The following is a 22,780-nucleotide window of genomic DNA, read 5'->3' as shown; positions in this document are numbered from 1 at the left end:
CTCCAGAACACTCACTTCAACGGCTTTCTTCAGCATAAATCTAGCAGAAAATCAAGTCTAGGCCACCTGCTGTGTGTTCCCAGCAAAAGGGGAGCTCATTGTCCTGGGGAGCCTTTTTCAGCCTTGTGCACCCTGTGAACAGACTTCATTGTCCAAGGTCCTTCTGTCCCAGATGGTGGAACCGCTGCCCAGGGTCCCGAAGAATGCGCACAGCCTCCTTTGAGAAAGCGCCCGCCCTCCCAGTAGGCTCCATGGGCTTTGAGAGCCCACAATTAGACCACAGTTTCCGGCGCTTAATTAAACCTGCGCGTGTGTTTCTCTCCAGATGATTTTGTTATTAAAAGGTTGGGTAGAGACTGCACGTTTTTTTAAGATCATTTTCTCTCATAGCTACCACTTTTCATCTCTGCAGATTCTTCCTTCTCTTTTTTGTGCCTCTGTGTTTACGTCTTGCTCCGTTTACGTGTGACAGGAACAGGCAGGAAGGATAAACAGTAAAGAACTTCAGAAGCAGCAGCTGTGAGCTCAGAATGTGAGCAGAACGAGATGCGTTCCAAGTCCAGACATTGCTGTTAAGAGTCCTTGGCATCTCCCTCCCTGTCATCTTGGCAGTGATTTTGATAGAACTGCAAGATGCAGGGAGTCATTCTTATTCACCCTGCATTCCTTGCACGGCCTTTAAATGCTGCATTTGTTATACTCTGGGCCAGACTGCTCACCAAGAAGAAACGCGAGCCTGGCTTCTCCCAACACCACCGGCTGCCCGACACTGATTTTCTTCAGCAGAACTGATCATCGGGAGAGTGAATGTTGTGTTATTTCTCCCCAGGCTTCCCTCGGAGTTCGCTCTGTCACTTTTCCCCCTGTCAGTTGTTAACCTGTCAAGTTAGAACTCTAAAGCCTGGAGTCTCTTTCGGTTCTTCCTCCCGCCCATTGGCTTAAGGGACTTGAAAATGCATGCCGCCTCTCGCTCTCATGGGCAGCTCAGCAAAAATGGGAGGAGGGGTCTGCCAGGAGCCCTGGGGGTATCCAGGAAAGAGCTGGTATAGGCGGTGGGTGGGGGTGAAGGTGTGCCAGGCAAATGAAACTCTAGCATCATCAGCCCTGGCATAGGGCTGGAAGCCCTGCACCCGGCCTTCTCCCCCACCCTGGCCTGCTCTGCTGTCCAGCCAGGGGGGCGGGAGCGGAAGGAGCCAAACTGACCATGAACCCGGACACAGCGCCGCCTCTTTTCCCAAGATCTCTCCTGAAAGCCATGTGTGGGTATTTTCCTCAGAATAGAAGCAGAGCTATGAGGTGGCTGGGTCAGGTGGGACACTTCTGTTCCTGTGGTATGTCACAGCCACGCGGGGACTGCCCTCCCGCTCCCGTTATGCCGAGTCAATAATGGCACCACACACTGAGTGACCGTGGTCCGCTTTCTACCTTGACCACTGGCCAACCCCAGAGGCCGCCCCAAGAGGCCCATTCACAGGCCCTTCAATTTGCTCAGCTCCTGACCTCCTATATTAAAGCGGACACACAGGGCTCCCTGGCCTTACACCCTCCATGAGCCGCATGCGGGCACCAAGCCAGAACGGCTCCCGACACACTTCAAAACTTGGTGTATTGTGGCACCTGGGGAACCCAGAACGATAAGAACAAGTTAGTGAGGTGCTGTGAGTGTCCCAGTGTGTCTGGAGGACTGGTTTGCGACAGGCCCACCCACATCGCAGCGGGGCCTCAGCTTACTTGTTTGTCAAGTGAGGCCCCTAGACCAGAGCTCCTGACCAGCCTGGCATCAGAGACAGTCGCTGCTAACGTCAGACAGGACCAGGATCCGGAGCCTGCTCCAGGCCTCCTAGCTGAGACACTCAGGGCAGGGAACAAGGAATCTGTCCATTTAAAAATAATTTTTTTTAACCCCCAAGAGCGCTGGGTGTCAGTGGTTTACGCCCATAATCCTAGTTACTCAGTAGGCTGAGATCTGAGGATCATGGTTCAAAGCCAGCCTGGGCAGGAAAGTCCGTAAGACTCTTTATCTCCAATAAACCACTCAGAAAACCGGAAATGGTGCTGTGGCTCAAGTGGTAGAGTGCGAGCCTTGAGGGACAGTGCCCAGAGTTCAAGCCCCACGACCAACCAAAAAAAAAACAAAACCGGAGCTTCTGATGCACAGTTAAGCTTGAGTACAACCTGGTGAGATGCCTGAGAGACCTCATTAGTGTGCTTGGGCTGTGAAGGGCTCTGAACTGTCATTGTCGTCGTCATAGTCGTCTTGAGGAGTGAGTGTCACTCTGGGGCTGAGTGCAGAGAGAAAGGGGCCTGGGCCGTGCGGGCAGGAGCGGTGCTCAGCTGGACACTGCTGGGTTTCCTGCACTCACAAAGACCTGATGTGTCCCCTGCATCTCCCTCCTTCAGGACCTGGAGAGCGGATCCGGTGGGGAGGGCAGAGGCCTCCTGCCCTCACTGCGCCTCCGTTCTGTATAGGCGAATTAGACAGAAAACAAGCAAACTGAGATACTGGTGCTTCTGGCCAGTTGTTAAGACAACTTAATTTTGAAAAGGCAAGGAGAATCAAGATGTAGAACTAATATGATAGGTAACTGGGAAAAAAAAAAACTCTGATTGAATAGCATTGGGCCTAGAGGAGGTATAGGAGAAGCCCTGGGTACAGAGGCTGAGACAGGGCTGGCATGAAGGGAGTCATGAGAGGAGTCAAGGTCAGGAGCCAAGGTCAGTCAAGGGCTGGAGCAGGGCCTCTGGTTACTTCCCGGTGTGCCTTCACTTCATTTCCTGGAGCCAACCACAGATGGAGAAAGAAGAAACTTGAGCAGGATGTGTAAGATTCTTTGCAACCCCAGGATCCTGTCCTGGATCCGAGTTTATAATAAGAATAGCAATCATTGCAGTATGGTCTCTTGACCAGAATGGTAAAAACTGATGTTATCATTCTCTCTCCTTCCAGCTTGATATATGGTCCAAGTCCAGCTTCCAGGTGTTCCAAAAGGTAAGTCTCACTTTCTGTGTCTGCTTGAGGGCCTTAGAAGAGTACAGTACATTGGTCTCTAATCAGAGTGACAAAGAGCCAGACATAACCAGTGTTCCCTGTATGATTCCTTGTATGACATTCTGAAGTGGGGCACCTTAGGGACAGACAGATTGCTGGTTACCTGGGGGGGAGGGGACAACCGGGATTGGGCCCCATGGGCAGAGCAGAGGATTTGGCCCTTTGAGGGCAGGGGACCAGCCCATAGGAACAGGTGCCAATGTGTTGAGTGATGGAGGTATTCTGTCTTAAGTGGTGGCAGTGTGGACTTGGTACATGGGTTCGGTCTACAGGACATGGAGATAACTCTATGGGGCTTAGACTAAAACCAGAGGCTTTTGAGTTGTTCCAAGCTCTACCCTGTGGTCTGAGCAGGTCCCTTCAGAATGTGTGAAGGAAGCCAGCACTTGCCCCACCTACCCAGTGCCATTTCCTGCTCTCTAGACAACCTTTGCAGATGTGAGACTTGCCCATGAAAACCCAGAAGGGAGGGAGTGCTAGAAACGTGCACAGGACTGGAGACACCACTCCAAGTCCTGTGGCTCCCGTAGCGCTGGACTGGCCACCCCATGGGGAGTGGCCACTGTTTCCTTCATTCCCCCATCAAACTCAACAGCCGTTCTCTGGCACCTTCTGCTGTTGACCAGGCACTGTACCGAGTCCAGAGGTACCGGGGGTAAGACAAGGGAGTCTGTGCCCAAGGGCCACAAAGGCACAACTCTCAGCTTAAGGGAAGTCAAGGAGGCCGCTGTGGGGAGATGTAAACCGAGGCAGGCATGACCCAAGAATGGGAGGAGCCAGTGGAGGGAGAGCGCTGTGGTGGGCGGGGGGGGGGGGGGAGGGGGGACAGTGGGGATTGGCACGGGCCCTGGTCAGGCAGGTGTCGGGAGGCGTGCATGGTGCAGAATTTGGCTTGTGTTCCAGTTCAGTGAGAAACCCTGGGAGATTGGCACAGAGGACTCTAGGTGTGCAAGGGGCAGAGGGTGAAATTCATACAGCATAACATTACTATTTGAAAGTGAAGATTTACTCTGCATTTAGTCCATTTACTATTGGTGGTGCAGCCACTACCTCTGTCTTGTTTTACATTTCATCTCCCCAAGAGAAAGCCCAGGCCTGTGATGTGGTGATCAGAGGGTCTGTAACATGGTAACACCGTGATCAGAGGGTCTGTGACATTATGGTCAGAGGCTTGTGACATGGTGGTCAGAGCCTATGACATGGTGATCAGTGTCTGTGATGTGATGATCAGAGGCCTGTGACATGGTGATCAGAGTGTCTATGACATGGAGATCAGAGTATGACATAGGGATCAGAGTGTCTGTGACATGGTTATCAGAGTGTCTGTGACATGGTGATCAGAGTGTCTGTGACATAGTGATCAGAGGCCTGTGACATGATCAGAGGCCTGTGATGTGATCAGAGTGTCCGTGACATGGTGGTTAGAGTGTCTGTGACATAGTGATCAGGGTGTCTGTGACATGGTGATCAGAGTGTCTGTGACATGGTGATCATGATCACAGTGTCTATGACATGGTGATTAGAGTGTCTGTGACATAGTGATCAGAGTGTGACATGGTGATCACAGTGTCTGTGACATGGTGATCAGAGTGTCTGTGACATGGTGATCAGAGGATTGACATGGTGATCAGGGTATCTGTGACATGGTGATCAGGATATCTGTGACATGGTGATCAGAGGACTGTGACATGGTGATCAGAGGGTCTGTGACATGGTGATCAGAATGTCTGTGACATGGTGATCAGAGGGTCTGTGACATGATAATCAGATGGCCTGTGACATGGTGATCAGGGGGTCTGTGACATGGTGATCAGGGTGTCTGTGACATGGTGATTAGGGGGTCTGTGAGATGGTGATCAGTGTCTGTGACATGGTGATCAGGGTGTCTGTGAGATGGTGATCAGAGTGTCTGTGACATGGTGATCACGGTATCTGTGACATGGTGATCAGAGGGTCTGTGACATGGTGATCAGAATGTCTGTGACATGGTGATCAGAGGGTCTGTGACATGGTGATCAGATGGCCTGTGACATGGTGATCAGAGGGTCTGTGACATGGTGATCAGATGGCCTGTGACATGGTGATCACGGTGTCTGTGACATGGTGATCAGATGGCCTGTGACATGGTGATCAGGGGGTCTGTGACATGGTGATCAGGGTGTCTGTGACATAGCGATCAGAGGGTCTGTGACATGGTGATCAGAGTGTCTGTGACATGGTGATTAGGGGGTCTGTGAGATGGTGATCAGAATGTCTGTGACATGGTGATCAGAATGTCTGTGACGTGGTGATCAGAGTGTCTGTGACATGGTGATCAGAATGTCTGTGACATGGTGATCAGAGTGTCTGTGACATGGTGATCAGAGGCCTGTGGGATGGTGATCAGAGGACTGTGACATGTGATCAGTGTCTATGACATGGTGATCAGAGACCTATGACATGGTGATCAGAGTGTCTGTGACATGGTGATCAGAGGCCTGTGACATGGTGATCAGGGGGTCTGTGACATGGTGATCAGAGGGTCTATAACATGGTGATCAGAGTGTCTGACATGGTGATCAGAGGGTCTATAACATGGTGATCAGAGTGTCTGACATGGTGATCAGAGTGTCTGTGACATAGTGATCAGGGGGTCTGTGACATGGTGATCAGAGACTTGTGACATGGTGATCAGAGGGTCTGTGACATGGTGATCAGAGGCCTGTGACATGGTGATTAGAGTGTCTGTGACATGGTGATCAGAGGGTCTGTAACATGGTGATCAGAGGCCTATGACATGGTGATCAGAGTGTGACATGGTGATCAGAGGGTCTGTAACATGGTGATCAGAGTGTCAGTGACATGGTGATCAGAGGCCTTGCAAAAACTTCAAGTGGTGTTCATGCTGCATCAATTCATCTTGACCTGTGGTCCTTTTGTGATGATAGGTCAGCAAAGGACAGGTCAGAATAGTACGAGAACGTTCTGAAAGCCTTAGTATTAAAGTTTATGATCTTTGGAAGTGGCACTGTGGCTCAGGTAGTAGAGCACTCTCCTTGAGCTAAAGAGCTGGTTCTCAAGGAGAACCCCCAGGCCCAGAGTTCAAGCCCCACGAACGACAACAATAACAAAAAAAATGTATGATCTTAGCTAGACATGGTAGCACACACTTGTAATCCTAGCTACTGGAAAGTCTGTGTCAGGAGATTCAAGAGTTTGAGGCCAGCTTGGGCAAAGTTAACACTGAGACCCCATCTCAAAAAAAAATACCGACATAAAGGCTGTGGCTCAAGTGGTAGAGCACTAGCCTAGCATGGCTGAGTTCTTGAGCTTAAACCTCAGTACTTAAAAAAAATAAAAACTAGAATCTGTCACAAATGCAACATGCTACTCTGGTTCACTCTAAAGAAGGAAAATGGAAAAACCAGTGAAATCCACATCCAGCTGGACGTAGCATCCAGTGTGGTCCTTTCCTTATGACAGAGGCTCGGTGACAATTCAGGTGGGGGCAGGGGTGGGGGCAGGGCACTGGGGGCCGGGCGAGAGGCCTACAAGAACAGCGTGCAGCCTCAGTGGTGAGGGCTAAGGCCTCAGGTGTTCTGACCAAGTATACCACGTGTGGTGGCCGCAGCTGCAGGTGTTCCAGCGGGGCTGGCTGTACCATCCTTGGAATTCTTTCTAATCTAAAACTGTTTCAGAATAAAAAGGTTATTTAAACATGCCCCAACCCCTAGCACTCCCTGGAAACAGACTCCACCTCCTTCCCAATCAAAAGTCAAAAAGAGGCCATGGTCGCCCTGCCCAGCCTGGGCTGGGACATCTGCCCTCTAGGTGTTCTTATCCAGCTAGGAGTGCTCACAGGGTCAGCATGCCCACTGCACATGGCAGCCTCAGACGCTAACTTCTTCCTGCCTGTTCTTGTCATTTCCCCCTGGCCATTAGCCCAAGTACATTCAGGGAGGAAGGGGGTCTGGCTCTGCTGGAATAGTGGGAAGCTTTGAGGCTGGTGTTGGTGTTTCCTTCTCTTGTGCCCTTTGTTGTAGTGTGAGTGATTTCTCTGCCCCTGGCAAAAGGCCTGGGACAATGCCCAGACTTCCCAGGCTGGAGCCAGGGGCAGGGGCTGGCACACGCCATGTGGCATGTAGTGTTTTTGAATGCATACAGAAGTTTATCATGAACTTGGGAAATATGTGAAAGGCAGTGCTATGCTTTTATCCTGCCTCCCCTGGAAATCACCTGCCAAGCACTCCTTATTTGTTTCAAACTACAAACACACAGAAACAGTGTTTAAATTTGATATTAGTCTAGTTGGAGAGATTTAAGAGCACCTGCCAGTTTTTTCCCTTGTAGTTTTTGTAGCATGTTTGAAGCAAGAAAAAAAAAATGGATGAATTCTGAGTGATGAGGATTGGCCCCCGCAGGGCGACACCTCTGTATTTACTAGTGCCCTCCTACCATCCCTTCTCCTCCCTACCTTCCCACGTCTAACCACTGCCGCCGGCCTACGCTCTGTGCAGGAGCCACAAGGAGACAGATGTCAGTGTGCTTTCTCAGAATAAGGGCAGGAAGGGGCAGGTGAGAATGGGAAGACTCACAAGGTCTCTCTCTTCTACTAGAACCTTGTCTGTTTGCTCCCAAATGAAAGGACACATTAGAAAATAATGTAGAGGGGCTGAGAAGGTGGCTCAGTGGTAGAGCGCTTACCTTGCATGCATGAGGCCCTGGGTTCGATTCCTCAGCACCACAGAAGCAGAAAAAAAAAAAAGGTGGAAGTGGCCCTGTGGCTCAAGTGATAGAGCGCTAGCCTTGAGCTGAAGAGCTGAGGGACAGCACCCAGGCCCAGAGTTCAGGCCCCACGACCGGACCCAAAAAAAGAAAATAACGTAGAGCATTACACTTAATTCTTTCTCAATAAAGCTCCATGTGGGAGGGGTGTGACATTTTGTCTAAGCCCACACCCTTTGTGCAGAGGTGCTGGTGGAGAGCAGGCAGTCCGCCTGAGGGCAGAACACACTGAGAGGGACCTATGTGGTCACATGGGCCAGACCCCATGTGAAACCTAGATGGGGGGGGGGGGGTGTACTTTGTCCCTGGCAGATTCTGTAGGCCACCTCCAGTGGAGACTAGCGCTGGATACTCAAAATACCAAAGGAGGACTGAGTTGGTGACAAGTCTAAACCCTGCTCTCTAGGATCAGCTCTCTCTCCACAACCTCTTTCCCTCCTATCTGCCCATTTGTATGTGGGACGTCCATATTGATGCTGTGGTGTGGTCTTTCCTGAAAGACACTGTTGGAGCATGAGGTAATCTTCCCTCCCGGCGTCCCTCACTCACCAGCTTCTCCCACAGGTAGCCCGGCCAGGCAGGGTCAGGCATCAGCCCGATGCTAAGGGCCATGATTCATGGCAAAGGAGGCATAGGTCTGGGTCCTCACACACCTGAGGGCCCACTTGCGTCGTGGGAGTTCCTAGCCCGGCACTGCTCCTGTCGGAAGCTCCTCCCCTGGCTACCCTGGAGGGAACGCTGAGGACTCCCTGGCTGATGTTTGCTCTGTGGTTTCAGTCACTGTGTATGGGACCTGTTTTCTGGTGCCAAGAAGCAACAGAGATGGGGCTGGACAGGTGGCTCAGTGGTAGAGTGCTTGCCTCACATGCATGAGGCCCTGGGTTCGATTCCTCAGCACCACATACACAGAAAAGGCCGGAAGTGGCACTGTGGCTCAAGTGGTAGAGCACTCGCCTTGAGCTGAAGTGGTCAGGGACAGTGCCCAGGCCTAGAGTTCAAGCCCCACAACTGACAAAAAAAAGAAAAGAAAAGAGTAAGAAGTTGGGTGCTGATGGCTCATGCATAAAATCCTAGTTATTCTGGAGGCTGAGATCTGAGAATCAAAGTTCAAGGTCAGCTCGGGCAGAAGTATTTTTAATCCTTAAATAGTTGTACAGAAGGCTTACGTGTATGGAGTACAGCCTGGAAAGGATCCAGTTTATGCAGGTCCTTTGGCAGTGCCTTGCAAAGCCAAACCAAGCTCACTCTCTCTTTTTTACCTCTGAAAATGTCAAGGCAGGAGCATGGAAGCAGGCCCCTATCAACTGCTGGGGCCCACGCCTAACTCCTGGGGTAAAAGCCACAGCACCTGAGGTTCTGCAACAAATCTGGCTGCAGGAAATGAGATTTGGCCTTCCTTTTGTCTGCAGATGCTGACTGTAGGCAAGCCCTTTTCTGTCTTGCTCATTAGACCCCATACCCAAGTGTGAGGTTGTGGCGGCGGGCCGCCGGGGATAGCTTGCTGTGGGTCCTTGGCTGCTAACAGGTGCCTGTCATTTACCACTCTCCCCTGGGGGCGCCTTCCACTCCATCCCAGGGCGAAGCGGCTTTTTATAGCCAGCAAGCCTCCAGCCGAGGGGATTCAGAGAATGGGACTTAGAAATAGGGGGACCCTCTGAAAGGGCAGAATCACAAAGAGCCAGGAAAGGTTTCAAGCGCGTTCTTATTCTTCTGACATTTAAACTCTGCAGGGCAGTCACTGTTTTGATCTTTAACCCCCTCGTTTCAAAGCAGTGCATTTTCATCCATTAACTTGGGAGGAGTAAGCGCCAGTGTGCAGCTGTCGCCTGCGTTCAGCCCTGGCAGGCTGGCTGGGGGAGGCGGGTGCACGCACAGCCCCAGGTGGGCAGGTGGAGAAGGAGGCAGAGGTGCGGAGGGACAGACAGTACACGCTCTACAGCATCTCCAAGTGGAGGGAGTGGACAGAACGGGGACACCTCGTCGCCTGGCCCACTGCAGAGGGAGGTAACCTGTCAGCGTTGGCTCTCCCCACGTGGCTGTAGACGGGTAGGTTGCCCACAGGGTGCCACCGCCCCTGCATTCCTGTCAGTGTGCAGGGCCCTATCTGAAGACAACTGCTGAATGGCCCCTAACGGCTCCTGTTGGACAAAGCTGTCAGCCCCAGACTCACGGTTCCCATCCATGAGGCAGAGCACGCGAGTACCTTGCCTAAATCAAATCCCAGGTCGTGCACCACACACCGATCCACTGCCTGTGTCCTTGAAAGGAAACTGACCCTACACAGCAGAGTCCCAAAGGACCAGAGCCCTCTTTCTCCTGGAGTTGCGCTCTCTGCGGGCCGCCTGAGCTCATGTGCTTGCTAGAGCATCTCATGCCACCCAGGAGACTCAGGAAGTGATCACCAGGTCACTGTAAATCTCTTCCTGCCAGCCTTTCACATTTCCTTCCAAAACTCCCTCCTCAAAAATGTTAGCAAAACCCCTCCACCAGTTGGAGGCCTGGAGAGGCCAAGGGGTCACAAGACCGTAGCCAGAGCTTACGCTGCACACATGCAGTGCTCTGTGCCCAGAATGCTTCCCCCGAGGAACCCAAATTGGGCCGGTCCCCTGCTGATGAACGTTTGCCAATGAGGAGAGCTGGTGTCATTTTCCTGCTGACACTGCCACGTATGCATGTGCCAGGGAGCTAAAGGAGATGGCTTTCACGGTGCCAGGGCAGATGGGCAGCCCCAGGGAGGCCGGTGGCCCCCTCTACTGCCTAGAAGCCAGCCATGCACCAGCCTCGGGAGGAGAGTGAGCAGTCCCCAGACATCCTGCAGGGAGGACGTAGAAAGGATACTTATGTGGCAGCTTCTCTGGGCAGAATGGACACAGAGTGGCAAGGAAGGGCCCACCCAGCATCCAAAAGCCCCTCCCACCATTGTCCCTACAGGGCCGGCATGCACATGTACTCTACACACAAGACTGGCTTAAAGACTCGATTGTGTAAACCTTAGTCTGTTCTCTCCAAAGGCACTGAGCTGCAGCCAGCATAGCCAGTGCCCCAGGACTCATGCCCACCCAGTGTGTAGAGAAAATGGCCCAAGAGGCCCGGCTGGCCACCTCGGTCTCCACACATGTTAAGTTGCCCGAGAAATGGTCCTGTGGTTTCCTGCCATTAGAGGAATCCCAGGCTGTCCATTTGTCATTTCCACAACTGTCTCTTCCTGAAGGGCTGCATAGGACATGGTACACACCAGGGCAGAGCAACTGCTTCTGGGAAGACCCACCCCTCCCCTTCCCAGCCCTCAGCCCATCGCTCTGGAGCACAGACCTAGGGTGTAGGCCATGGGCACCATGCTCCCCATGGTGACTATCCCCAAAGGAGGCCACTTCAGCACAGGCCCAGAGCCAGACACTCAGCTCCACCACTTATTCCCTACATGGTCTAACTTGCCTTGCTTTCCTCATCTGTAAAATAAAAGCTACAAGACCATACCAGGAGGTGAGCCAGGGTCCTCGGTGGGAAGTGTAAGTGAGCTGCTCCCTCCAAGGCAGGTCTGTGGTGTCTATGGTCCCAGAGCCCCGATGTCTTTGCAGGCTTTGTTCTCCGTTCCTGTAGGTTGGCTTGTCACTCAAGCAGGTGCCTCTGGCTAGGACTTTCCTGGAACCGAATCTGGCAAGTTACCAGCAGCAAAAGCCAAAACTCTTTTTTCTTTTTATCTAAATGAAGAGCCTTAATTCCCTAATCCTGAGAAATGTCAAGGACCCTTCACGCTTATCTCCTCACCACCCTGCCTGCACAAGGCCTTTAGCCCGAGTGGAAGGGCGATCAGCACCCTGGAGAGTTCCCTGGCTTAGAGGGCTTTCCCTGCTCCCCAGGCCTGCCTCCTCCCACCCTCTCCTGCCACGCCCTCTCACTAGCTAAAATTGAATCTATTCCTGCCTGCCTTGTCTCCCTCACTCTGTGTCCTACTGGGAGAGCCCAGCCCAGGAAAGAGATACACTACAGACTGGCCTCACGCTCAGAGTGCAGCCCAGGACGGGCACAGGTCTGACTTTCTCAGTGAGGTGTCTGGAGGTCCTGCAGAGAGGGCACGCAAGAGGCCCTCCACCCCTTTCAAGGGGGTAGGCTGTGCCCCAAGGCTTGGAACAGCACAGGGGAGAAGAGCAGACAGGGATGACTCCACCCCTGCCTTCCATTAGAGACCAAGCTCAATGCTGCACACACTTGGCTCGTCCTTCTCCAACACAGAAGGTGGCCTTGGGAGGTGCACATTGCCCATCTCCCCTCTCCTTTCCCACCCGCCGGCATGGCCCCCCGTGCTCATGGCCTGGCCTAGGACAGGGATGATCCTGCAGAGGCTGGTACATGACCTCCTCATCGAGCAGAAGAAGGTCGATCTTGCCTGGGTAAGCCCCACTCCCTGTGGGTTGCAGGCCTTCCTCTTCAGGCCTCCAGACCTGCTGAGCCTGTGGCATATAAGTCCAGTGCAGATTAAGTAGATAGAGACTAGTCTGCCCCTCCCTCTACTTTGATCTCCATTTTAGAAGCTTCTTAGCATCACTCCCCATCATACACCCCCAATACCACTTTCAGGACTGACTTCGTAGTGTTCTGGTTTTGAAATCACAATGGCTCCTCTTTCCGTGGACCCAGGGCTCCTGGGGCTGGTTACATGTTCTTCCAGGCATCCTTGGACCAGTGTTGCTGGCAAGGATTGCTGTCTCTTTAAATATTTAACACAGTGGACTCCCTGGAAGGGCTTACTCCTGCACACAACTAGCACCCACGGGCTGCGTGTCCCTGCCGAGCCATGCAGATTTCCATCCTGGAGAGCAGTGCACTGCGGACCCCTCCTTGCTCCTGGGCCTGACTCTCCAAGTTCTTTCCTCTCAGCCCACACTGGAGGACCTTATAAAGGTAGCATCACAGCTATACAGCAAGGAGCCTGGCACCTCTGCCCTCACCTGGACTCTCCTTTCTAGAGGATGGAAGGCCCTTGTTTCATCCCAGAGAACCGAGGGTAGAGCTTGTCCCAGATTTACCTCCACTGCCGACTGGTGTGATAGGGGCGGCTGTGGCACTTAGGTCCAGCGGGACCTGGTCCTGCCACCCCCACCCGCCCCCGTCGCTGAGGGCCAGAGGCAGTGATGTGGCCAAGTCTCCCAGTGGTAGTGATCCCAGGACTGAACACACACACACACACTCACCATTCCAGTACCCTTGTCCTCCTCAAGGCACCTGAGGGCATCCTCCTCTTCCTCTTGCAAGGAAGCTAGCCAGAAGCTGGGTCTCTACCTGGCTTCTCTTAAACAAGCAACTGGTAAACACTGGATACTTAGCGTTGGCTATCTGTTGGTCTTGTGGGGGAATTATTTTAATAGTCAGGGCCTAGCTCTCCTGGATTAACTGCGGGGGCCGCGGGCCCCGTGGACAGTGTGGTGGCAGATAACACAGCCAGTACATATTACACCAGGAAGAACATCGCACAATTGCTAGAGCCCTTGGTCCAGCTCAGCTGCAGTCCTGCCCCCTGGTGGTAGGAAGCAGGCAGTGGAGCACGGTGGTCTGTGGTTCCTAACAAGCTGGCTGCACATCAGAACCGCCTCAGGGAGCTTTTGCACAACACGTCTAGACGGGCCTTCTAGACATTGGGAGACAGTTCTGACACAGTGGTGCCAACAGCTCTGGGGTCTGAGGAGCCCAGTGTGGCTCGCACAAGCAGGGACCCTGTGCACAAAGCCCTGGCAGGAGCTCAATGCATTCATTCAAATGAGGCATTGGCTGGGGGCGTGCACTTTCACATCAACCGAGGGAAAACAGGGCAGGGCCAAGGGGTGAGACCCTGCTGTTCCCGGGACAGATGAGTCCCGAACCCCAGGTCTGGGGTCACGGCGGGCCTCGCCCCACCCTGCAGCATCTCCTTGGCTTGGGCAGGTGGCCGTCCTGGCCCTCCATCGCCAGGTGGGTGTGGCTGGTGAGGTAAGCCTCAGTGGCTCCTGGGTGACGTGCGCCTTTTGTCAGGTTCTGTGGCTCCTCCGGCCTGCGTAACCCTCAGCCAGGGTCCCCAGCCCCGGGCCATGTGGCCCGGTACAGAGCGCTGCTCTCACTTCTGATGCAGTGAAAATAGCTCCAGAGCCCATCTGCGCTGGGGAGACTGTTGTGACTGGCAGCTCCTTCTCCAGCCTTGACTGGCAGCTGCTTCAAGGTCTCCTGAAAGGTCCCTCCTTCCTGAGTGGTTGGGAGTGTGCGGAGCTGAAGGTCAGGAGCCTGGGTATGGCCAGCTTGGTGCGGTCCTGTGCCACGGGGCTCTGTCACCACGGTGCAGGCGGTGCCACCTCATGTGAGCTACGGCCCGCACTGATGCCCCCTCTATCCCGGGCTGGACCGGCACCTGAGCACTCCTCCGCTGTGAGATGAACCCCTTTGCTCCCCCATCTCGGTGCCCCTACTTGTATCACCTCCTCCCATTACCCCCACGGACTCCCTGTCCACTTTGATCTTTTTACAAGCTTTGTTTCCCACCAGCACTCGACTAGTGGCTGCCCCTGCCTGTAGCCCCTCTCTCGGGAGCATTAGTGCCCTTCCCTGGCCTCCTGTGCCCGGGAGGGCTGCTTTCATCTCCCAGCAGAGCCTCATTAGCTTACTGCACAATGGCACCCGAACCTGGGCTGCCACTCAATTAGTTAATAGCAGTCTTTCTTTGCCCCAGGTCTGTTTTTGCCACATCTTAGATGCTGAGCATAAAGCAACTTTGTTGTTGCAAGGTATAAAACAAAAAGTATTGAAGGTGGAATGCTTTGACAAAAAAAAAGGAAGATCATTGTAGGTAAATGTCTCCCGTGCTCAATGGCCTCATCTTGCCTGATGCTTGGGATTTAGCCTGGCAGTCCAAAAGCCAGCCGTGGAGGAAGTAAGAAGAAAGGAGAGCCATCAGCACGTCTGCTAGCTGGTTGTCTTCTGTTAAGATTCCTGGGATTGGAGGTGGAGAATTGGAGAAGCTAAATGATTACCTCAGTGCTAGGGATTTGCCAAGTAAAGGAAATGCTTTCTACCGAGCCCCGTGGAAAGGGAGCCGGATCTGACCAGATTGCTCGGCAATGGAAAGACTAATTAGAGACGGCTGAGAGCCGGGTGCCAAATTGGGGGGCCTGGCACGGTGATGCTCCAGAGGACAATTTCTAGTTATCTAAGCCGGTTCCACCCTAGGCACCCGTGCTCACAGTTCTGCTCAGTGCCTGGCACACTCTCCAGCTTTCCAGAGACCGAGCTCAGCACTCTGGAGGCTGGGCAGATGCTGCCCCGGGCCCCTGTGTGTACCTGGATGGAAGAAGCTATCTTCCAGGATGCGGGCACCGCCACCGCTGCTCCCAGCCACTGTCTGCATCTTCCAGCCTCTCACAACACTGAAGACCCCACCACTCCCAGCACCCAGTTGAAATCCTGGGGCTTCCATGTGTTTGAATTCACGAGAAAGACAAACTGCCTGGTTTAGACTCCCTGGTTTTGTGCCCCAGAATCAGGTGTCTGCCCTTGTCTATCAGGCCCGGAAGGTGCTCCAGCCTTGATGCTCACCGCTGGGGCCTTGAGCCCATCCCTGAGTCCTTCACCACATTCTCTTATTGTTGCTAGCAGGCCCCGAAGAAGAGGCTAGCTGAAGCCAGGTGCTGGTGGCTCAAGCCTGTCATCCTAGCTACTCAGGAGGCTGAGATCTGAGGATCATGGTTCAAAGCCAGCCCAGGCAAGAAAATCTGTGAGAGGGGCTGGGAAGGTGGCTCAGTGGTAGAGCGCTTGCCTTGCATACATGAGACCCTGGGTTCGATTCCTCAGCACCACATAAGCAAAAAAGAAAAAAAAAGCTGGAAGTGGCGCTGTAGCTCAAGTGGTAGAGTGCTAGCCTTGAGCTGAAGAGCTGAGGGACAGCGCCCAGGCCCAGAGTTCAGGCCCCACGACCGGACCCAAAAAAAAAAAAACAAGAAAAAGAAAAGAAAATCTCCAGTTCACTACCAAAAAAACAGAAGTGGCGCTGTAGCTCAAGTGGTAGAGCGTTGACCTTGAGCTGAAGAGCTCAAGGACAGTGTCTAGGCCCAGAGTTCAAGCCCCCCATGACAGACAAAAAAAAAGAAGCTAGCTGGAGTCCAGCCCACCCTGAGGGCCAACAAGGCAGATTACAAGCGAATTCTTAGGTGACCAGGCACTGCTGTGAAGTGCCATGCTGACTGCACACGACGCCCTACACATGCATGCCCAGTGTCACTGGGAGAGCTCAGGCGCCCAGGCTGGGCCTCCAGTGCCACCTCCTTAGTGTTGGACAGCACATACCAGGTCCGCTTTCCCGTGCACCAGCTACAACGTCCGCCATGTATCCCCGCCCCGGCCTCTAGACCGCACCTGCCCGACCCCTCCCATCCTCCTCCCAGGGCAGGTGTGCAGGTGGGCGGTGCCTGTTTTAAGAATGAGGGTTTGCCAAAACTGAAAAACAGCAGATACTGAACACGCAGCTGCCCAGCGGGCATTTGAAAAGTGGCAGCCCCTGTTCCTCACCCCAGCCCACAACACCAGCCATGATGCAAAGTTAGCATTACTACTGTTTAAAAAAAAAAAAAAAAAGAAATTCATTGCTCATTTTAGAAAGCTATCTGTCAAAATGCTTAAAATATACGCAGTCTCGCTTGGCGCTTAGAGAAGTGCCGTTTATCTTGAAAGTCACCCGAGTAAGAATTCCTCAGCCGTGTGGGATCCGTGCACTGTGGGTGCCTCTGCAGGAGAGCCTCGCCATGCTCCCGCATGCACCTTTGATGAGTTGCTCTCAGCTAAACACACACCAAGGCTAGGCCTCCGGACACAGCTGAGCCTGACCACCCGCCCCGCAGAGCTGTGGTAACGGGGTTTCCAGCAGATGGGGCAGGCAGCTGGGCTGGAGAGCCAGAACTGCACGGAGGGCCTGCCTTCAGCCCATCCCATTGCAGCCTCAGGAAGCAGTAGGTATGACTCCGGCCTCCATTTGGCCCAGGGGAAACTGAGGATCCAGCTAGGGCCAGGACCAGCTTCCCTGGCCGTGGAGCCTGCCCTCCAGGGTGACACAGCCTCTGACGCAGCTGCAGCCCGCACACAGCGGCCTGTTCAGCATGTCACGCTGCGGGCTGGTAGGGGCTAGAACACCAACAAGTCTGAACAAGTCAGACCTGTGCAGATTCCTGTCCTCAAGTTAATGATTTTATCTGGAGTGTTCTATTTTGTTTTTAAACCACCACATTTGTAATGCCAAGAATCCCTAATGAGTGCAATCAAATAAACCATTAGTTTGAACACAGCTATCAAATTAGTATAATCTATTAATTTGCTGATGGATGGCAGGCATCAATGGGTCTCGTGTCATCACATTTCAGAACTGCAGGGATCTAGCAAATCTGAGGCAGGGGACAGCACTGGCTTGAGCCTAGGGCCACTGTCGCCTAGCTGCCCTCAAGCCTCAGGGAGGCTGATCTCCCATGGAGTCAGGTGTGGCCTGCCAGAGTGATAGACGATGGTGCTCCCAAGAGCTGGTCATGGGTTGGTCCTTCTGGAGGGGGCTGGTCACAGGGTGGTCCTTCTGGAGGGGGCTGGTCACAGGGTGGTCCTTCTGGAGGGGGCTGGTCACAGGGTGGTCCTTCTGGAGGGGGCTGGTCACAGGGTGGTCCTTCTGGAGGGGGCTTCTCAGAGAGGCCATTGTAGCAGCTGTGAAATAGAAAGACCAGCTCCTGATGAAGCCAGGAGCTACAAAGTAGGAGACAGAAGTGAGAGTTAGAAGCAGGAGGGGACCCACTCTGCAGCTGGGAGAATGAATGGTTCTGGCCACCACCGAGGTGGATTACAGGTGGGAGACCCTTTTCAGCACACACACACACACACACATCCACCCCTGCTCAGGCCTGGAAGCCCTTGGGGGTGTGCCCTCCTCCGTTCCCTCCTCTCCCACAGGGCTCCAGCCAAGGAAGGGAGGGAGGGAGCGGTAGTCAGTTGCTGGAATGTTCCCGCACTCCACTTGCCTCTGTCCTTCCCAGCTACTGCATGCCTCCTCCCCTCCTGGCCCCAACTCTACTAATTTTTCTACTTGAGATTTGATTTCAGATGTCCTTTCCTCGGAGACGGGCAGCAGGGCGGGGCCCACAGCAGAGCTGTTGACAGTGACATGTGTTCTTCCTGCTGGCTTTCCTGGATCACTGTCACTGTCCTTCATCCCCAGGTGACAGACCATGCCACCACGGCCCTGCTGCACTACCAGCTGCCCCAGATGCCAGATGTCGTGGTCAGATCCTTCATGGTAAGTGGTTTCAGGAGCCAGGCCTCCCGTCCAAGCTGCAGCGCGCATTACGCGAGCACGTCGGCAGGGAGCACGTCGGCAGCGCAGCTCTGTGCGTCCAGCTTCGGGGCTTCCCTGGGGTTGGGGGGGGGGGATGGGAAGAATTCAGAGATGGAGATCCTCCAGAAGTTCCTGGCATTGAGCAGATACTTAGCCGAGCTTGCCATCGTGAATCCTGTGTCGTGTAGAGCTAGAAGTCATCTTGCAATTGAAGAAACGGCTTGCAGTTCCCCAAGATGTTTCTTTAGATTCCCAGATTGAGCGCAAGGTGGGGGCATCGCGCCGCTGTTCAGTGGTGCGCGGCCCGGCACCTGCCAGCTCTTGGGAGCTGTTCGCAGGTTGCTCAGCCATGGGTAGCTTGAAGCGGAACCTAGCAGGGGTGTCTGCACCGCGGAAATCGGCATGCGCTCTGCGTCAGGACCTCTGCCCCGGCCCCTGCGTGCTGCGGCCTCCCGGACACGCCCGCTAGCCGTCTGACCTCGGTCCGACAGCTGCCTGCTGTGGCGTCACCGGGCGCCATCCTCCACTGGCAGCAAAGCTTTCAGCTTCGTGCTAGGAAGGCAGCCAGCTGGCCGCCATGAGGAACCCTGCTGCAGGCTCACCCGCCGGCACGCCTGCCCGCATGCGCAGTCACCTGCCGGTACCCCGGCACGCCTGCCCGCATGCGCAGTCACCTGCCGGTACCCCGGCCCACCTGCTCGCATGCGCAGTCACCCGCCGGCGCGCCTGCCCACCTGCTCGCATGAGCAGTCACCCGCCGGCACGCCTGCCCACCTGCTCGCATGCGCAGTCACCCGCCGGCGCGCCTGCCCACCTGCTCGCATGCGCAGTCGCCTGGCCAGCCCGCCCTCAGAGGAGCTTGGCCAGTGGTTCTCAGAAGATGGAGGCCCAGCTCAGTGATGGGCTGTGGTGTTGGGAGAGTCAGCCACTCCACGCCACGCCAGGCGGGTGGCTTAGCTGTTCTGGGGGTGCTGCCTCGTGCCCGGGGAGGCCGCCGCGGTGTTTCCTCCCTGTCGCCTCCGTTTGCTCCTGCCTGCGGAGCTGGAAGAGGGTGGACGTTTGCTTGGCACCCAAGGCCTGGGCCGAGCTGGTGGCCGCACCCCGGCCCGCCCTGGGGGGTCCCGCTGGGGGCCGCGCCCCGCTCGCGGCGGAGCCGTGGGTGAAGGCGGCAGGGCGCGGAACCGCGCAGCGCCCCGCGGGCTCCCTCCCTCCGCCACCGCCGACCGAACCTCCTTGACTTTGAGAATTGAGTTACCCGAGCCTCATCCTTATGGATGATCCGCAGCGCGCTGCCCTCTGACCCTGGCGAGCGAGCGAGTGCTGCTTATTTGGTTAGTGGGTGACACGGCCGTCCCCAGCCGCCCGAGCGCGGGCGCCTCGCCGCCTGGCCTGGGACAGGCTCTGGGAGATGACCTCCGCCGCGTCCGCGGAAGTCGGGGAGCCACGTAGGCTCGGCAGCCTCTTGAGATGCTCGGGGGTCGTGGGGAGCACTGTCTTTGGGGCGATTTTGGAAGTGCCCTTGTCCCATTCTCATGTCTCTACGCTTCCCTTCAGACCTGGTTGAGGAGCTACATAAAGCTGTTCCAGGCCCCGTGCCAGCGCTGTGGGAAGTTTCTGCAAGACGGCCTTCCCCCCACGTGGAGGGACTTCCGGACCCTGGAAGCCTTTCACGACACCTGCCGGCAGTGACCAGCCCAGCCAGCCCGCGCCCCCACCCAGCACGCATGCGCAGCCAGCACCTCCAGTCCCGCACGGGTGTCTGCAGCTGCTGCTCTGGCTCTCCACTCTGGAGCGGCACCAGGCATTTGACAGAGCGGGAGGGAGGGAGGGAGGGAGGAAAGGAAGGATGGAAGGAAGGAAGGAAGGAAGGAAGGATTGGATGGTTGTGCACTGTGGCTAAAATTCCCCTTGTGTTCATGTGTTTGTTTTTGTAACTTATTTTTGTAAGCAATAAACCTTTTCTACCCAGGCCACAGCCTCACCTCCTGCCCTCCGCTCCGTGGCCATACAAGCAGGGACTGGGCTTGAAGCGTTCTTCCTAAGGACACCTTCCCTCGGGGAGGGGAGGGTGGCGTCTCTGAGCGGGACTCCAGGCTTCAGAGGTGTTGGTCACAGGAGGACTGGCTTGTTCTGAGGGAAAAGGCACGCAGGGGTCTCTGCACTAAACCAGGAGCCCACAGCAGCTATTGGCCATGTCAGGGTCCTGGGTGTGTGCTGAGTCCCCTCCAGCCCCATCTGCTGGGTCTAGTGGTGCCTAGACCTTCCCCCTCCCCCTCCCCCCAACCCCCAACGGCTTCTAAAGCCACCAGCCTTCTATGAAGGGCTGGAAGAGGGGCGTTCCCATCCACCCAGTTCTCACTGTGGTGAGGATGGGTGGGCAGGGTGCCTCCCTGGTCCTGCCCACCCCCTTCACAGTGAAAGGGGTGGGGGGGTCACAGGACGCTACTCCACATGGCCTCCGACATCTTCAGCCCTGGGAGTCCACTGGCCACCAACAGACCAGGAAGCGGTGAGGCGGGCTCCAGCCCCTGCCCCGAGCGGGACATTTCCTGTTTTGCACTGTCGGTCCTCACCTACAGGTGCACACCGTCATTAGTGAGCCCAGAAGAGAACAGCATCCACTGCCAGTGTCACTACAGCCCACCCTGCTTTGAGCACTGTGCCCTCCGTTCAGGGTGGGGTGTGGATGATTCTCCTGTTCTAAGTCTTGTTCAGCCTGTGGTAAGGGACCCTGGCCCCGACTTCTGGTCACAGACTGACACAGCCCCATTGACCACCCCGCGCGCGCGCGCGCACACGTGCACGCCTTTCTTGGCTTCCCCTGAGAGCCTGTGGGTTGCGTTGCAAGCTGCCCGGCGGAGGCCGCGGGGCTGGGCTCACATTTGCTGTGAGGGCCACGCAGCTTTGCAAAGACATTTAAATGGCGTGCAGGCTGACGCACGGTGCCAGTGGCTCACACGACACACTGAGGAAGGGTGACAGTGGAGCACGTGCCAAGAATGACAAGCACTTCTTGACTGCCACCAGCACAAGGTGACTTCAGACGCGCTCACACTGGACCAGCCGGGCAGCCGGCGCTCGAGAGCACTGCCGGGGGGGGGGGGGGGGTCTCAGCCGCTGGACTCCCCGCAATGCAGCGAGTCCAACACGACCAGCAGGGCTGAAGCTCTACCGCCACCACCCCACAGAGGGCGAGGGGCCCCGGCAGGGGTGAGAGAGAGCCAGCAGGCAGGGGCCGCGGCAGGCCTCACTTCCTACATAGAATTAATGGAGATGTTTCTGAGTCATTTTTCAAGATGCCTTCTGTTGATGCACGTGCCGCCTGGTTCTCATCTACAACGTGCTAGGAAAGTCCTGTGAAACAGGTTTCTTTGGCATCACAGACAGAATAGCACAGGTAGAGAGAGGGGGCTCAGTACCCTGCGTGACAGCCAAGACCTGCCCTCCAGCCATCTGCTGACAGTGAGGGGGGCTTAGACATCTTGGGGGAGGGGCGGGGCTGAGGCTCCCCGGGGAGGGAGGGGGGGCCCGCAGACGTGACTTGAGACAGAGAGGAGCTGCCCACGATGGAGACACGTGATGCCTGTTTTTCTCTGTCTTTTAACATTTCCCTTTTTTTTTCTATTTTCTTGTGCCAATACTGAGGCTTGAACTCAGAGCCAGGGTCTGAGCCTTATCTTTTTCACTTAAGGCTGGTACTCTATCCTTGAGGAGCTACAGGCAGGAGCCACCAGCACCTGACTAATGTTCCCTATTTTAAAAGGGAGTGAGGACTGGGGATGTGGCTCAGTGGTAGAGTGCTCACCTAGCATGCAGGAAGCCCTGGGTTCCATTCCTCAGCACCGCATACACAGAAAAAGCTGGAAGTGGTGCTGTGGCTCAAGTGGTAGAGTAGCCTTGAGCAAAAGCAGCTCAGGGACAGTGCCCAGACCTGAGTTCAAGCCCCAGGACTGGCAAAAGTAAAAATAAGTAAACATTAAAATAAAAGGGAGTAAAGATGCCAGGTGCGGGTGGCTCACGCCTGTAATCCTGGCTAGTCAGAGGCTGAGATCTGAAGATCGTGGTTCCAAGTCAGCCCAGGCAGGGAAATTTGGAGACTGTTATCTCCAATAAACCACCAGAAAAGGCACTACGGCTCAAGTGGTAGAGCACTAGTCTTGAGCAAAAGACGCTCAAGGACAGTGCCTAGGCCCAGAGTTGAAGCCCTAGGACTGGCAAAGAAAAAAAGGGGGAGAGAAGGGAGGGGAGTGTAAGGAGACTTCAAGGCATCACTGGGAGGAAGTGAAGTCGCAGATTGTGCCAGGCTTGCTCACCAAAACCCCTGGCTGCTTGTGCCTAAGGACAGCCTGTGAAAGTCTGATGTGTGTGTGTGTGTGGCTGTGGCTGTGGCTGTGGCTGTGGGGGTGGGGAGGGATCAGTGTGCTAAGGGGGTGGATTTTGGACAGTTGCCATTTTTTGGTGCCTGTCACTAAGGAACTTGGCCCTGTGGGGGTGGCGTCTGTTCAGAGCATGGCATGGCCGACCAAGGGTCTTCTATCCACAGCCCCAGGGGGGGCTGCAGGGCTGGGCATCAGCACCCTGCCAAGTGTTGTCATGTGTCATCTGACTGCACCCATGTGGGGGTGTGGGCCCCCCCCCCCCGT

At 55.1% G+C, this 22,780-nt stretch overlaps 1 protein-coding gene across 6 annotated transcripts in view; it reads left to right on the top strand.

The window, feature by feature from the left end:
- Positions 1 to 20,107, top strand: part of Med27 (mediator complex subunit 27) — a 189,447-nt gene extending 169,340 nt beyond the window's left edge. For 4 of the 6 annotated variants that reach the window (XM_070014885.1, XM_070014890.1, XM_070014889.1 and 1 more), the window contains 3 exons: positions 2,948 to 2,989; positions 18,021 to 18,098; positions 19,692 to 20,107. In XM_070014885.1, the coding sequence (XP_069870986.1) occupies positions 2,948 to 2,989; positions 18,021 to 18,098; positions 19,692 to 19,826 (255 nt within the window). In that variant the 3' untranslated portion in view covers positions 19,827 to 20,107. Of the gene's footprint in view, positions 1 to 2,947; positions 2,990 to 17,893; positions 17,975 to 18,020; positions 18,099 to 19,691 lie in introns of those variants that run through there. The other 2 variants (XM_070014886.1, XM_070014887.1) reach the window with 2 other exon arrangements.
- The last annotated feature ends 2,673 nt before the right edge of the window (positions 20,108 to 22,780 follow it).

Source organism: Dipodomys merriami, unplaced genomic scaffold (genome assembly GCF_024711535.1).
Source record: "Dipodomys merriami isolate MVZ:Mamm:240054 unplaced genomic scaffold, mDipMer1.0.p SCAF_11, whole genome shotgun sequence".
NCBI classification, from domain to species: domain Eukaryota; kingdom Metazoa; phylum Chordata; class Mammalia; order Rodentia; family Heteromyidae; genus Dipodomys; species Dipodomys merriami.
Note: the sequence above shows the minus strand (reverse complement) of the source record. Positions and strands in the feature narration are given on the sequence as shown.